The 16,823-nt window shown below is 31.3% G+C and overlaps 2 protein-coding genes across 2 annotated transcripts; one reads left to right on the forward strand and one right to left on the reverse strand.

The window, feature by feature from the left end:
• Nucleotides 4,900-8,702, forward strand: LOC109353718 (cytochrome P450 82A4-like). Its single transcript, XM_019596079.1, has 3 exons — nt 4,900-5,108; nt 6,425-7,169; nt 7,913-8,702. Exons 1-3 carry the CDS (start codon nt 4,903-4,905, stop codon nt 8,534-8,536), a joined length of 1,575 nt encoding a protein of 524 aa, XP_019451624.1. The 5' UTR covers nt 4,900-4,902; the 3' UTR covers nt 8,537-8,702.
• LOC109355019 (protein ABHD17B) lies at nt 9,741-15,012 on the reverse strand. The gene is made up of 6 exons (XM_019597916.1): nt 14,535-15,012; nt 14,360-14,396; nt 13,121-13,357; nt 12,960-13,007; nt 10,522-10,967; nt 9,741-10,437 (listed from the first exon to the last, which is right to left on the reverse strand). Exons 1-6 carry the CDS (start codon nt 14,834-14,836, stop codon nt 10,365-10,367), a joined length of 1,143 nt encoding a protein of 380 aa, XP_019453461.1. The 5' UTR covers nt 14,837-15,012; the 3' UTR covers nt 9,741-10,364.

The following is a 16,823-nucleotide window of genomic DNA, read 5'->3' on the forward strand; positions in this document are numbered from 1 at the left end:
CAATTAGTTTTTTATATAAAAACTATATAAGAAATCGACTAGACCCAAATAAGACACACAAAGAAACAACTGGGTATTATCATAATGTTTCTTAAGGGTTTATTTGCGAGATGAATTTTGAGAGGAAATAAAGGAAAGAGAAGGTCGTAGAGTCATGAAAGACACTTCTGAGATGACTCTCAAGCCTTTTATTTCCCTTCCCCCTCCAAAATCAAACTCACAAACATAACCTAAGTTACATATCCATAATATTATAAACTAATTCAACACAATAATGATTATTTGTTTTTACGAAGCATGTTATTTACAAAAAATAAATTTTGTACTTGTAGAGTTATAAACAAGAGTGTAATACATATGCAATATATGTTAATGTAAATATTTATACACAATCACTATATCATTTACCATTCATTAGGATTATTTTTTTTGAAGAGTATGTGATGGTTAAATATAAATGGTGTATGCTATAATAATAATAATGTAGAACACATACACTATTTAGTGCATACATTTTTCTCAATAAATAATATACATATTTATTTTTCAAAACAAAATCTAGTGTGTGCATTTGCACACCTTGGAACCATCCTAGTACCATCCTTGCCTCTACTTAATGTGAGATTTGAAAGTTTTTTCATTTCACACATCCAAAAGTCTCGATTAATGACCACATTTAAAACATTCAAATTCCAACAAAAAAAAAACTTATAAACCGAGAGTGGAACAATATGAGAAACTAAGTTATTTGATTGACTAAAATTGTTGGGTAAAATGAAATAACCTCTACCGTATAAGCTCATACCTTAAAATACAAGCTTATAATACGTCACTTTGCCAAATATGTACAAATAACTTATTGTTTTTGCCATATAAGTTATTTCACTAACATACAAACTCCTTCTTAGTCTTACCAAACACATATATTTTTATAAACTTTATTGGTAGACAAAGTTTCTACACATAGAAATTGTGCACATTGCCCTAATGTACATAAAAAACCAGTTTTAATTTTTTTAATAGGCTATGTAGGAGTGAATCAAGTAATATCAATTATTATTGCAAAAGATTAGAATAATTAATATAGGTCATTAGGTTTTATTTAAACCGTTAAGAATAAAATATAAATGTAAATGATTATTTTAAGTGATCATATGACAAACAATTAACTTTTAATAATAATCATTCATGTATGGTTTTAAGTTTAGGTTTATTATTCTGATAGTTTTTACATGAGAATTGTTCTATTTTTTAGAGGGAGAATGAACCAACAAAGCGTTGATATATTTATATAAGCTTATATTGGATCTCCTGTAGACCAAGAGGTCAAATGTTCGATTTCTGAGAGTAATACTTGTTAGGAGAACCAATCACACACCTAAAATGAATTAATTCCTTACGAATATGATGAAGAGATACTTTTACTTATACAAAAAACAGGAGAAGGAGAGGTCAATTTTTTGGCATTTTTGTAGAAATAAAGTGTATTTAATAGCAAAATTGGAGAGACTCTCTTCATTATTTAAGGAAACCTTTTCACTAAATTATAACATTGTAAATAAATAATATTATAATTCATTGATATTTATTATTTATTTATTTAATTATTTTAACTGACTTTTTTCTCTCTTTATTAAAATATTTTGGAGGTAAAATTTTATATATTATTAGACTATGCTTGAGACTATTAATACTCTAATTTTCTATTCATATTTTTTTATCAACTCTAATTCATTTTTATTGTGTAAAATTGTGAAGAAGAAATAAACAAATATGAAAAAATTACGAATAAGCAAACTCCACTTTCTTTCATTTTCCATAATAAAATTAGAAGTGAGGTAGAGTTGATCCTACCTGCTCACCTAGTTTGACTCAATTATGATGAGACTCGAATATGGTCAGGTTTTATTGGGTTTAGGTCAAGTTCGAGTTTAAAAATTAGACAAAAACAATATTTATGACTGAATAGGGGACAAAATGATTCGACCCAATCAGTCCCATGATCATTCACTCATGGTGTTTATATGTGTCTATATTAAATTATGTACAGAGTAATGTTATCTTTTTGGTCGAAAGTATCATTGATTTTCTATTTTTTATCATATATACATGATTAATAATATATACATATATTATTTCATATGTCAAATTACATATTTATAATAATAAATAGTATTGGTAAGACTTTACCTAAATTAAATATGTATTATATTTAATCAGGTCTAATTTCATATGCAATTGGTGACCTAATCAATATTTGGGGTAGACTTACCTTCGAGTCCAGTGTCATGTTCAAAAAAATTATCGACCAATAGTTAGGATCGAGTCACGAACAAAGCTCACCCCTATATAAAATCCCCAAAGATATTAATGTATTAGAAAATAATATCGGATTAATGATGTAAATAAAAGGCAGAAACTACTATTGTGGTTTTTAATTTTTTTTTTTTAATTACCCTTCTCAATTTTTTCGTTTCATTAATTTATTTTTCTTTTATGATCAAGTTAGTTCATTTGTTAAATTTTTTGTCACTTGTTTCATTCTAGACATTTAATATTAGTAAAATGTTGCACTCACTAACTTGCAACCGGAAGTAAATGTGAGGTACTAAGGTGAGAGAAAAAAAGAACACTATAGCATTTGATGCATATTAGAGAAAAACTTTATTGACAAAGACAACTATCAAAAATATTAGTTTTCAACAATAGGTTGGAGGATATGTTTAGTAAACAAACTATAATAGATAAAAAAAATTGCATCATATTAATGATATCCAAATAAGGAAACTTTCTTGACCAAATAAATGAATTGTTTTGGGAAATAATAACAATTATAAAAAATTTAGAGACAATAATTAATCTATTTTTATATAATTAGAGATATTTTCTCGTCTTATATTTAAGAGTAAATTACACTAAGTTTTAATAAAATCATATAAATTACTATTTTTTTTGTACTTATACAAATCGCTAATATTTATATACATATATTATATTAACTACTTTGTAGAAGAAATAAGTGATATTTTAAATAAAAAATGAGTGAGAAGTATATATAGTTAAGTTAAACAAATAGCACAAGGGACTTCTTTGTTTTGATTTCCTTATGTAACAAAAAAACAAAATATAATATACTGTGAAAATAAATCCAAATAATATAAGAGTCAATGTCTTTTAATTATTTTTGGTTTGTTACAAAATGCATCAATAATTATTTTTGTATAAGTCACTCTTATATTATATTGTAACAAACAAAAAATAATAAAAAATGTATTGAGTCGTATATTAATTGGATTTGTCTCCACAATATACCATTTTTTAACTTAATTATATTTATCATATTTTTTTATTTAAAAGATTACACTTATCTCTTCTACAGGATAATCAATATAATTAACAGGGTTTGTGTAGCAAGTTAAGTGAGGATTTTGTAATTTCAGCAACTTAAGTGGCAAGTGTAATTTACTTAAATGAATTAATCCTTTGGTAGGTGTGTTCTCCCTTGACTACAAAGATCACTTGATTCAAACTATAATTTAATTTTATGTTAAAAGTACGAAATCAATTAATTTTTTTCTAGAAAATATATTATTAAATATTACCAACTTTATTATAAAATATTATATTATTGATCTTACATAAATAACCTACATTTGATGTGGGCCAAAATTCCTGTTTCCAAAGTTGATAAAAGCTATAGGAGACAAAAGCGGTTTTCTAGCTGTCGCATTTAATCTTTTTCTCCATTTCAATCTTATCTTTTATGTGTCACGCTTTTCTTTATGTGTTAAATATTTGATTCTTAGACTCATGTATGTTTAAAGAGTTAATCATAAGGGAAAAAGATATATATACTGACAGTGTAAAGATTTTTTATATTGTTACTATATCATCCACAATTGATTTTTAATCATTATTGACTTTTAAATAAAGGTATTGCAAATGAATGGTGGATGATACACTAACTGTGTATAAATCTTTACACTGTCAGTGCACACATTTTACACTCTAATCATAAATATTAAAAAAGTTAAATTTTTTTCATAAGGTGAGAAATATCCCGTATTTTGTGTTAATTTTCTTAATTGGATAATTATATGCTAGTGATATATTGTTTTGTCCTACTAAGGATATCACTTCACTCTATGAATAATGAACTAATCATTTTTAGGATTTATAATTACTCCATAAAAAATTTACTCCCATATATCATCGAACACTTAAGATTTTGGTTATCATGTAATCTAACAATATCTTATACAATTAGTTATGTTTGAGATCAAAATTCTACATATTTGAATATGTTTTAGGTTGTCATCCTATACATTGCAACCTACATAAACAATCAAAATTATAATTGAAACTTACACTTTAAGTTTAAGTTATAAGTGTATTTCATCATTCAAAAACTTTCCATTCCACCATTAATCACAATGTGGAAATCATTAGTCATTAATCACAAATTAATATCTAAATTATATTTTATAGATCCTATACCCTATTTTAAATAAGTGTTGGTGTAATGGTATAAGGTTTTATTGGATCTCCAATGTTTAAAGTTTGATTCATGTGAGTAACATTTGTTAGAATGGACATCCACAAACCTAAACAATGATTAATTCCTTCCAAAAAATATGATATTTTAAGTTTTCATTTCTGAGTTGTTTTTTTGCAGGGAAATGGAATGCTTGAGGTTTATCTATAAATGTATTTCATATTTCATAAGTTTTTCCTTTCCTTTTATTATCTTTCAAAAACCAACTCACAAACAAAATTTAAAGATTTAATTTTTTTTATGTGAGAGAAAAACAAAAACATGATGTAACACAAGTACACAACAAGGCTAGTGTGTATATATATATATGAGACACTCCAACACTCAATTAATCATAGTTATCAAAAATGGATTTATTTCAGAATTACTTAAGTGCTGAAGCAATTGGACTCCTATCTATAATTGTTCTTTGTTTTGTTCTATTTCAAAGATCCAAAGGTAACAATGGCAAAGAAGCTCCTATGGTTGAAGGTGCATGGCCTATACTAGGACACCTCCCATTGTTGAGTGGTTCAAATGCAATCCATCATATTCTAGGTGACATGGCTGACAGGTATGACATCTTCTTTTAAATTGCACTCTACAATCATAATTGCTCGAATAATGTGATTTTAGGTTCGTCATCTGTACTTTTTTACAATTTTATACGCAATTATTGTAATGGTAACCACAATCGAATTTTAAAACTCCAATTTTTGGTTTTTGTTAAAAAATACAATTTCTTGAAGAAGAAAAAAAAACAATTATAGCTGGAGGTAGATATTCTGGATTCTATGAAAAATGTTTTTTTTTGCAAGAAATGAAAGAGAATGAGGTATTTATCAATTTATAATTTTCTTTACCAAATTATATTTCTATATTTTATACAATTCAATAATATAGCTGATCATTATTACAAAATTATAAAACATTTCAGTATTTTTTTCTCTTCTCATTTTCCATATTAAAAACTTCGACTATCTTTTTTTGTCATTGAGATCAATCAATGTACAATATTAAATGAGAGAGTAAGATTGTAATCCTATAATATTTTTGACGCTCAAGAAAAGTAACTATTTTTTTTGTTTAAGTTAAAAATATATTATAAATAAGATTAATAATGTAATAACTTTTTTATAGACAAATGATAATATAATAGTATCTCACGTAATATCTAATCACTTTATCATTTACTCATTTTCTAAGATTCAATTACCGTGTGATAATTTGGCCTTATTGAAATAATTTATCTTCATTCATCATCTAAGCATATATATTTGGACATAGTTTTTCTTGATTACAATTTACAGATAATATGTTTTTTTTGGTCCTTTCTTGTAACTTCATAAAAGAAAAAACTACTTTTCCAATATTATATCTAAACAACTTAAAATCAGATTTCAAAGTATTTATGCTTTTCTATAATTTATAAAAGGGTATTTTTGTAAGCCTCAACAAACAAACCCTCATTTGATTACGATCTGAGTTTTTGAAGGAAGATAAATAAAAGACTTTAAAGTCATTTCACACGTGTATTTATGATTCTAAAATCTTCTCTTTCCGTAATTCTTTTTTCTTCAAAACCTAACTTACAAACGAATGCTTGTAAAAAAAATAAGTACTAGCATATGTTTTCCAATATTGTAATTATTAGATATATTGATTTGAGTTGTAATGTAATACATTTTTTCATATTAATGTCTTAATTTTTTATCTCGTTTGAGGAAACTTTCTCTATAGGGACATGTGTCCATCTTTGTGTTATGGTTTATGTATATCTTATATTCTCATTAATAAAATACTATAGGCTTAAAAAAAGATAAAAAATCATTTATATACTAATAATTAAGAGTTTTTATATTATTATTGCATCATTCATAATTTAAATAGGTATGGACCTGTTTACACCATCAAGCTTGGTTTTGCGCGAGTTTTGGTTATTAGCAACTCGGAAATGGCTAAAGAATGTTTCACCACAAATGATATAGCCTTATCCCAGCGTCCAAATCTTCTTATGAGTGAGCATATGACATATAATCGAGCCATGTTTGGATTCGCACCCTTTGGTGCATATTGGCGCGAAATGCGTAGGATCGTTAACTCGAGTTTCCTTTCTAGTCACAAAGTGGACTTACAAAGCAACATTCATGTCTCCCAAGTCAAGACATCAATCAAAGCTCTCTTCAATTTTTGGTTACGTAAAAAAGATAGTTCGAACTTCGCAATGGTAGAAATGAAGCAATGGTTACGCGAGTTAGCGTTCAACACGACACTTAATATGCTTGTCGGGAAGCAATACTCGGAGGAAACTACATCGATTAATGACGAAGAATCGAAGAAATGTCTAAGCATTTTAAGAGAGTTCATGCGTTTGGTTGGTGTGTTCACAATTGCGGATGCTATACCTTTCTTGAGATGGTTTGATTTTGGAGGACATGAAAAGGCCATGAAAAAAACATTCAAGGAAGTAGATAGTGTAGTAAGTGGTTGGTTAGAAGAGCATCGCAAGAATAGAACTTTGGATCATGGGAAGGTTAAAAGTGATAGAGACTTCATTGATGCAATGCTTTCAATGATTGATGGATCAACAATTGAAGGAATTGATTCAGATACAATCATCAAAGCCACAACAACGGTATGTGTATTAGTACTAGTCACAAAAATCATGTTTCTTCTTTATTATATTTTTTTAGATTGCTTTTTAATCATTATATTATTGCCAACATACACAAGACATATATGTAGTAATGTTCATCAAGTGAAAAGATGAATCTCTCTCCCCTTGTTTCAAATGCGAACAGATCACCTGATGCAACTGCAATATTACAGTTGTAGTGATCCTGCAACCACATTATATCGCAATTGTAGTGTATACCAAATCATAATGATATGATCACATTAGGCGGCATAGTAAGTGCATCGAGCCGCATTTAGGCGGTAACATAACTGCATCGAGCCGCATTTAGGCGGTAACATAACTGCATTGGGTCGCATTTGTGCGGCATCATAATCGCGTCGGGTCACATTTAGGCGGCATCATAACTGAGTCGGGCCGTATTTGGGCAGCATCAGACCGCATTCGGGCGGCATCATAACTGCATTGGTCCGCATTTGGGTGGCATAATAACTGCGTCAGTCCGCATTTGGGCAGCATCGGTCATATTTGGGTTGCATCAGATCACATTGGACTGCATCATATTCAAAAGTGGTTTTTTAATCACAAAGTAATTCACACTGCAATGATCGTAATCAACATCATAATAATTGTAGTAACCCCATTTACGACCGCAATTTGAAAACACATACATTTTACCTCATACAAAACTATTGATTGTGCCAAAAAGCATTATACTTATAGAATTTGAACTTAATTTGCAGGCTCTATCTCTTGGAGCAACTGATACAAGCAGTGCTATACATATATGGGCAATATGTTTACTCCTAAACAATCCTCAAGCACTAGAAAAAGTAAAAGCAGAAATTGATACTCATATTGGAAACAAGAGATTTGTAAGTGAATCAGATATAAACAATTTGACATACCTTCAAGCTGTAGTTAAAGAAACAATAAGGTTGTATCCACCAACACCTCTTTTTGTTCGTGAATTTGGAGAAGATTGCACTATAGGTGGATACTATGTTAAGAAAGGTACTAGACTATTCACAAATGTATGGAAGATCCAAACAGACCCTAAAATGTGGCAAGACCCATTAGAGTTTAAGCCAGAAAGGTTCCTTATGAATAAAGAAGTTGATGTTAGGGGTCATCATTTTGAGTTTATAGCCTTTGGAAGTGGAAGAAGGGTTTGTCCTGGAATCACTTTTGGTTTGAAAACAGCTTATTTGACTTTGGCAAGCTTTTTGAGTTCCTTTGAAATCTCAAAGCCTTCAAGTGAGCCTATTGATATGTCTGCAGTTACAGAAACTACCAACATCAAAGTTACTCCTTTGGAGATTCTCATCAAACCTCGTTTGTCTCTTGACATTTATGAAACCATGTGATCGAAGTGTTGAGTAGAAAAAACAGACCCATGAGTAAAACATCATGTATGATTGTCCTTGCATATTAGTATGCACTTGGTACTTTGTTTTGTAGTCATTATCTTTGTTTTATGGTCCTTATCTAAGGATATCATAATAAAGTTATATAATCATGTTATTGCATTTTTGGTAAGTGAAATGGGATGTCGACCTTAAATGTATTAAAATGATTATTATCACAAATAGGATGTGATGTTATGTCTAACCACCCTAGTACTCGTAACAATTGGAATTGGAAGATAATTGTCATGAAAATCATTGTGTTAATAATATCAATTGTCAAATTGAAAATACTACTATTACGAGTATTGTTATAACAAATACATAGTAGCCAATAGGGCATCTTCAAGGATTTCCTTGAGGATTCATGCTTCCATAATTTCTTTATGTAAATTGCTAATAAAATGCTCAACTATGGGAGCATGAATAAATTAATAGTCATTATTACATTTCTACAACTTCTCAACAAAGTGAGGTTCATTAGTCCTTTTTCCATCATAAAAAACAAAAACTGTAACCAAACGAATACGAAATCTATCAGATATCGTTTGAACCAAGTTTCATGATTGAGTTTCGTCGAGTTAGTAACTTCTGCTTTTGGTTCATCAATGGTTGTTCTAAGCAAATGTTGTTTAATGTAAAAGTCTATCAATAGTTTCTCGAAATCTTTGAGTGAATTGAGTCATCATTCTTCATGATGATAAACTCCCAAGTTTTCAAATCACTTGCAAAGTTGCAATACTCCAATAAGTGAATTTCTGGATTCTAGCAAAATGGGGGGTCCATCATTCATCCAATCCATGCATCCAAGTTTTAGTATACAAAGAGTTTGGGTATCCATATAACCAAATTTGAGTTTACATAGTTAAAGGGAAAGACTTGAAACATCTATTCCTCACAGTAGATAACTGGAAGAAGAAAAAACAACTTCAAATTTTAACCTTGATTCCTTTGTGAGGCAAGGCTGTATACATCTGCCATCCTCATACCTCATTAAGTGGGAGTCTCGTGCACAGAGCCACCTTTTTTAATTTTCCAAAAATCTGTTTTTTATTTTTTATATTTTTCAGGCAAAACCGACTTCCCAACGGGCATTCTAATTTCTTTGAAGTTGGTTTAGCATGGCAGCATGACTACAAGGGTCCTGTCCTGTGTGAATTGGGACAACCTTGATGCAATAAAACCTGTTTTATAAACATGGTCACTGTTCCATAGCTCTTAGAAAATATATCATTTCTTCCCATACTCATAGCATTGCTTATGCTTCAATTGACACAGTAAAGGATATATAAATCTACCAGTCTAGTAAAATGTAATTGAAATTATTACAGAAACTAGAAAGTGAAGGAATGCTAGTGTAGGTTAGAGATTCTGATCCCAAACTTCAACAATTAGCATATCAGATAATCTGTCCCTAACAACAGAACAGAATGCAAGCTGTCACTCACAAAAGACGGCGGAAATCTCGGATTTACTGTGTCTGGTTTGCGGCAAAGGGCAGGCTCAGCGGTCTGATTTGGAAAAGAGCAGAGGAGTTCATTCTGCAATTTTATTGAAGAACGGGTTGTGGCCTCATGCGATAGCGATTGTGAGCGAGGATGAAGAAGGACTTGCGACGTTAGCTTTATTTAGATATGAGGTGGTGCATTTAATTAACTTAGTTCAATCACTCAGTCTAGTGGTACATGGTCTATTGGACACAGGAACACTTTACTATAACCCATACAACCCATCAACCAACCAAATAATTAGTAAGAAACAGAACCTCAATGTGTAAGCTCTGTCATGTTTAGCAATGAGTCGCCGTAGGCCTGAAACAATCAATGTTGCACAAACCAACTGATCTAACCATCTCCCCAAAACTGCAGCCACAATATAGAGAAAATAGAGTCAGAAACAACATTAGATCAAATGATCTTACCACATCGAACATGATTTTAACTAACCGGTCAATGCTATTTCTAGCTTTGTCCGAAACCTCTGCTCCATTATATGCCTTCTCCGGGTGATCTACACTCCTTTTCAATTTATCTTTCTTATCCGTGCCAGCTCCAGACTTTTCTTTCTGGTCTGTGCTTGCTCTAGGCTTTTCTTTGAAGTCGATACTCCGTCTTGAATTCTCCCTCAGATCCATACTGGTTCTAGGTTTCTCTCTAAAATCTATGCTGTTTCGAGGTTTGTCCAGTTGATCAGGAAGAGGCCCAGATCCAGCTTTTGGACGCGAAGACTTCTCAATAGCCACAATAAATTTCTTGAGGTGTTTTATATATTGGGGGTAAAGCTCTAGGTCACAATGATTTCCTCCTTTGATCCATAAGGGTTCATATTTTTGTTTACAATGTTCCCAAAGCTGCTTCCCATGTGAGCAATCCACCACATCATCATCTGTTCCCTAAGAGATACATGCCAACACAAAGAACCAGCTTCAATATAAAAAATGCTTGAAAGTTGAAAATAATAGTATGTTCACTCCATTAGTCCATTATGCTATTAATACAAGCATTTAACAAAACATTTGACCAATTACAGGAGTACTCTAACGGTCTAACCCATTAACACATTCTCGAACTCAAATTTAAGTTTTTAACTAGGTCGGCTAAATGTTGATTGCAATAAGGTGCATCTCCATTTGAATGTATAATTGGACACCAAGCATGCATATAATTCTAATTCTAATGACCCGGTCATTGCAGGGCACACAAAATACCAAAGCATGTCCTAACATAACTCAATTAATGAAAATTATGTACCAGATTCAATTAATGAAAATTATGTACCGGATGTAAAAACTTCAATGCATGGAATAGTTGTGTAACAGAGTCACCATCATTTAAGTATGGTAATCCAAATAGATAGTTAATTATCTTACAGATGATGAGATGAATGACAATGGATACTTTCAGAATAGTTCCCACATGAAATATCTAAAATTGTCTTAAGAGCGAATAATGTTGATAGATCAGTGTCCAATTTCGATTTGTATTTATAAAGAAGGAACTCCATGTTCTATAATAGACGATCTAAAATATTTATAGAAAGAGCAAACTGAGAAGCCCATGCAGTTTCTCATTGCACAAGGCAAGTGTAAAGTCTCAGTAAATGGCTGTATTAAGTGAATGATAGAAGGAACCCAATGACATTTCTTCAATAGAACAATGTTCCATTTACACTTTCCTGTCAAAGCACTTTGGCATACTTGACACAACAGCATCAATAATCTTTGAAGAATTTAATAGAAAGCTCAAATGGACATTCACAAGAATATTCAAATAATTTCTCAGAGATTGAGAACAAAATTTGTGATCAGAATGGCTCCAAATCATATCCATACAGATGAAAAAGGTTCACACAACTGTATGAACAATGTTGTGTATACATGGAAAGCAAAAGCATTATATGTTAGTTTCAATACGAGAGAACCTTCAAGTGGAAGTAAAAAAGTAACCTATTGCATGAACTATGTGTGCCATTTAACAGGAAACTACAAAAATGCCATTTGATAATTACTCCATATTAGAAGACTCTTCAGCATAACATCAACAACAACTAAACCTTAGTCCCACTAGACATAGTCAGTTATATGGATCGAACGGCGTCAGAATGCGATATCATAAATCATGTTCATTCACAAAACATTGATTTATGAACGTTTCATAATCATTCCGTCAATAATTTTTATTAGTCTCTCTCTTCCTCTCAAAATTGGACTAACCTCCATTTGATTTACTCTCCTTACTATGGCTTCTAATGGTCTCCTCCTCCCACACTCAAACAAGTGAAAGCGCGATTTTACAACCTTTTCTACAATAGGAGCTACCCAACCTTATCCTTAATGCATTCATCCCCAATCTTATTTTGTCTAGTGTCTCCATTCATCCAACACAACATTCTCATTTGACTATCCAACGTTCAGTACAATATAACATTGTAGTCTTATAGTTGTACGGTAAAAAATTCCCCTTAAGCTTGAGTGACACATTTCTATCATATATGATACCTAATGCACTCCGTTATTTCATCTACCCGCTTGAATTCTATAGTTTATATTTCCATCAATTTCTCCGTTGTGTTGTATGATTGACACAAGATACTTAAATCTAGTGACTTGAGGTATGGTATGATCTCCATCTTTTACCTCTACAGTAGAGTTTGTCCGCTTCGTGCTAAACTTATACTCCATATACTTTGTCTTATACGATATCCATATGCTTCTAAAGCTTGTCTTTAGATTTCTAGCTGCTAATTTAATTTATCTCTCGATTCTCCAACTAGAAACAATATCATCCAGAAAACATATATTGTGGCACCAGTTATTGAATATGCTCAATATGTACTTCCAAAACCAATGGAGAATCTGGTAAAGAGTACAAAGGAGTATACTCACATGAATTATCAGCACTGGACAATTTACCAAGGGAATTTTGTCAATGTTCTGCACCAAAAGCAGTTAAGCATCATTACAATCAAGTTATGGATACAGAAGCAAATTGAACACTGTGATTCACCAATATAGCATTAATACTTTGATAGAGGTAAAAGTAAAACCTTATATATGTCAAACCAGTATGTCCGCTTCACGGGATACATGACTCTAAGGCCAGATAAGATAGGACTATGGAGAATCACAGCCCTAAGGTTCGGCAACCGAGTAGCCAAATCTGTAGTAGGTCCACTACCAACAGATTGGCCATACAAAATTATATCTTCCTCTTTTGCTTCATACTTCTCTACCAGGCATTTATAAGCAGCTTCTATATCTGCATAAGTGTTCTGCTCACTTGGCTGTTCAAAACATACCATATTGTTGAATTGACACTTCCCATTTGCATAAATATTAGGCAATCAAATAACAATCTATAAGCATTTTTTTCTTTTCTTTTTGCCATGCTTGGAGAAATGTAGAAAGAGAGTAACATTTGAGCACTAGGCCTGTTTGAAAGATCAGTAATCTTTCATATAAACAAAGAGAAACATATAATAGAAGTGAACAACATATAATTGGAACTTTACATTATAGTTTCTCATTTGTACTCATCTCATTTATAATACATTCCCATAGCAAAGACACCATCATAATTAAATTTAGAATAAAACATTAGTTTGGTCCACCAAATATACAATGACCATTAAGTTAGCCCTTCAAAGAAAATTGCCAGCAAATAAGTCCTGAAAATTTGTAATAGTCACCACATTGGTCTTTTTCGAGACTTATTTGGTGATCATATGAACCTTTCAGGGAATAGAATTTACACTACATGGTGCCCATTTTAACTTTCACAGACTTATTTGGTGGTCATTTCATTTCGAAGAGTAACTTGATAACCATTGTATCTTCAAGGGACCAAAATGATATTTGACTCTTAAATTTAATATAATCATAATCACTATGATTTTTATTTGACTAATTGTTCACACAATTTTGAGTTAAGCTCATAGCATGGTCACTCTAATAATCTAACTAATAGACATTACATTGATTGCAAAATTTAACTATAATAACATCGGCTTCAAAAACAACCAACTACTTTTTGCAAATAGTTACTATATTTATGTTCAAATCTCCCATTATTAAGGAGCATGTAACTTCAAAATCATCCAACAAGTAGGAAAAAAAACAATCATCTAAGCCATAAAGCTATAAGAAAAAGCCGTCGGCTCCTATACCTAGTAGAGTCTAGGAAAGATAGATATATACAGTCTTACCCGACAAACGGAAAGCCTGTTTCCAATATTTGAACAAAGCTATAAAACTACAATAGTATGAAAATAACATACAAAGCATACCTTCCCAGAAGACTGGCCATATCCAGAATAATCATAACTACAAAATAAATAAATAAAAACATTACATTAATAACAATAATTTTAAATTCTAAAACATAGTCCATCATCAACAATTCTCAAAAAACATAATCATATTCATGTGCACGTGATCACGCATAAATCACGTGATACTAACCCCAATAGATTAACTCTGAGATGAACACTGAGTTCATTGAACAACTCATACATCTGACCCAGATCGGCTGCATTACCATGCGAATATAGCATTGTTAGCGACGCTGATGGATTCTTGATGTAAATAGCTACGATATTGTTCCCTCTTTTCGTGCATAGCTTCAATACGTCGACGTTTTCTTTAATCTCCACTCCCGCCATCTTCGCCTTCCCCGTCGCCTCATCCGCCGTTACTGTATATGACGGCGGATTTGGTGGGAAGAAGGCGAACTTCGCCGCCATTGATGACGTCACCGCACCCATTGATCACTAATTTTTCTTAATTTTGAAAAGATGATAATATTATAAGGAAAGTTTGAGTGAGTGAGGAATTGAAATGAAGTTAGTAGTGAGGAAAAATAAATAAATACAAAAAGAAATAGATAACTAGGTTTTAAATCTGGGTACACGACTTGTACGACTCCAATAGTGGGAAAGTTTTGGAGTTTCGAAAACTGATCGACCACAAATGCCCGCAATTATCTGAAATGAGTTATTTAAAAGTTTGAGAAATAATGATTGGATTTGAGGATTTGGATGTTGGATTGGATAGGTAGAGTGGTGTTTGGATATGGAATTGGAAAAGTGGTGTTTGAAGAGAGTGAAGTGGAAGAAAGAGAGACTGTGTGTGGAGTCTGACTCATCTCCATTAATGGAGAGCGCAATACATACATATAATTATGACACATGACAGTAATAAAAATCTAATGGTTTATATTTTTATTTTTTATAAATTAATAATTTAAAAAAAAAAGTCTCCTCTTACATTTTCAATACTAGAGAGTTTAGTACTGAAGAGGAATCATGTTCTTGTGTGGCGTGAAAAGGGGAAGGAGCACGTGGAAAAGGAAATGAGGGAGAATTAGAGAAGGAAAGTGAATGGTGAGAGTTTTGTGTTAATGAGTGACATGTGTCTATTTGGGGTTTGTTTCCTCACTTTTATACTCTTAATAAACACTCTTCACTAGTTTCTATATCAATCAATATGTGGGTAACAAATTATTGCATATGATTAATACTTATAAATTATAATCAATGTTATAAGTATGTTATTTCTTATTAAATCGGTTAGGATATTTGAATAGTAGTTTAATAATAATATTTGTATATTAAAATTATATTATTTATTATTAATTTATATTTAAAAAATCAATTAGGATTGATTATTCATTTATAAAAGTTCTTAGGGTTTGTTTGGGAGTAGGGGTGAGCAGGACCCGACCTTACCCGCTCATCCGACAAGGCCCGATCATGATCAGGTCTGAATAGGGTCGTGTCTGATCGAGACTATGACCGAGTTCAGGTTCAAAAAATAGACTCAGTCAATATTTAGGGTCGGGTATGGACCAATCATCATTTTATATGTGTTTATACTCACATGTGTATAGAGTAATGGTATCTTTTTGGTCAAAAATATTATTATTTTTTAATTTTTACATAATATATGATTAATAATATATATATACATGTAACATTTTATATATCAAACTACATAGTCATTATAATAAATAATATTGAGAAGTCTTTATCTAAAATGAGTATACATTATATTTAATCGGGTCTAGGGTCGGGTTGATTTAAAGACTGACCTGGTCATTATTTAGGGTCAGGTTAGCTTCGGGTCCAGATTCAAAAAAGTGACCCGACCAATATTTATGGTCGGGTAAGGACAAGTCTTAACTCGTCCTAACCCGGCTCATGCTCACCCCTATTTGGGAGATATATTTCGAAGGGGAGTAAAGGGAAATAGAAAGCTTAGAAGTAATGAAATACACTTATGAGATGACTCTAAAACCTTATATTTCTCTTTTTCCCTCTCTAAAATCTAACTCTCAAACAAACTGTTAGGGTCTATTTGCAAGTTGAGTTTTGGAAAGGAAAGAAGTGAAAATGAAGACTTCACAGTCATCTCACAAATATATTTCGTGATTCCTAAACTTTTCATTTTCCTTCATTCCCTTCCAAACTCAATTTACAAACAAACCTTACACAATCAATATATTTTTTCTCCTCTCCTTAAATCATATACAAGTTAAATCAAATACAATTATACTTTTATATATATCTAACAAAGTTTTAAATAATTAAGTAATTCATATAGAAACAGAATTCTCAAAAACAAACTTACATCCTTATATCGAACCACAACCGGAAAACATTATAGATTTGGAGATTTAAATTAAGGAGTTAGAGATATGATAGAGATGAAAAGCTGAGGTAAAGCATTGTTTTTTTTTTGTATTAATCATTT

This window comes from Lupinus angustifolius, chromosome LG08 (genome assembly GCF_001865875.1).
Source record: "Lupinus angustifolius cultivar Tanjil chromosome LG08, LupAngTanjil_v1.0, whole genome shotgun sequence".
In the NCBI taxonomy this organism is placed as follows: Eukaryota; Viridiplantae; Streptophyta; class Magnoliopsida; order Fabales; family Fabaceae; genus Lupinus; species Lupinus angustifolius.

Excerpts from the sequence above, each read along its gene's own strand:
- LOC109353718 (XM_019596079.1), top strand. The coding sequence starts at position 4,903 with ATGGATTTATTTCAGAATTACTTAAGTGCTGAAGCAATTGGACTCCTA. Across the intron at positions 5,109-6,424 it reads CTAGGTGACATGGCTGACAG|GTATGGACCTGTTTACACCA; the intron begins GTATGACATCTT and ends TAATTTAAATAG. Across the intron at positions 7,170-7,912 it reads TCATCAAAGCCACAACAACG|GCTCTATCTCTTGGAGCAAC; the intron begins GTATGTGTATTA and ends CTTAATTTGCAG.
- LOC109355019 (XM_019597916.1), bottom strand. The coding sequence starts at position 14,836 with ATGGGTGCGGTGACGTCATCAATGGCGGCGAAGTTCGCCTTCTTCCCA. Across the intron at positions 14,397-14,534 it reads CTCAGAGTTAATCTATTGGG|TTATGATTATTCTGGATATG; the intron begins GTTAGTATCACG and ends TTTATTTTGTAG. Across the intron at positions 10,438-10,521 it reads GCTAGAAATAGCATTGACCG|TTTTGGGGAGATGGTTAGAT; the intron begins GTTAGTTAAAAT and ends TTGTGGCTGCAG.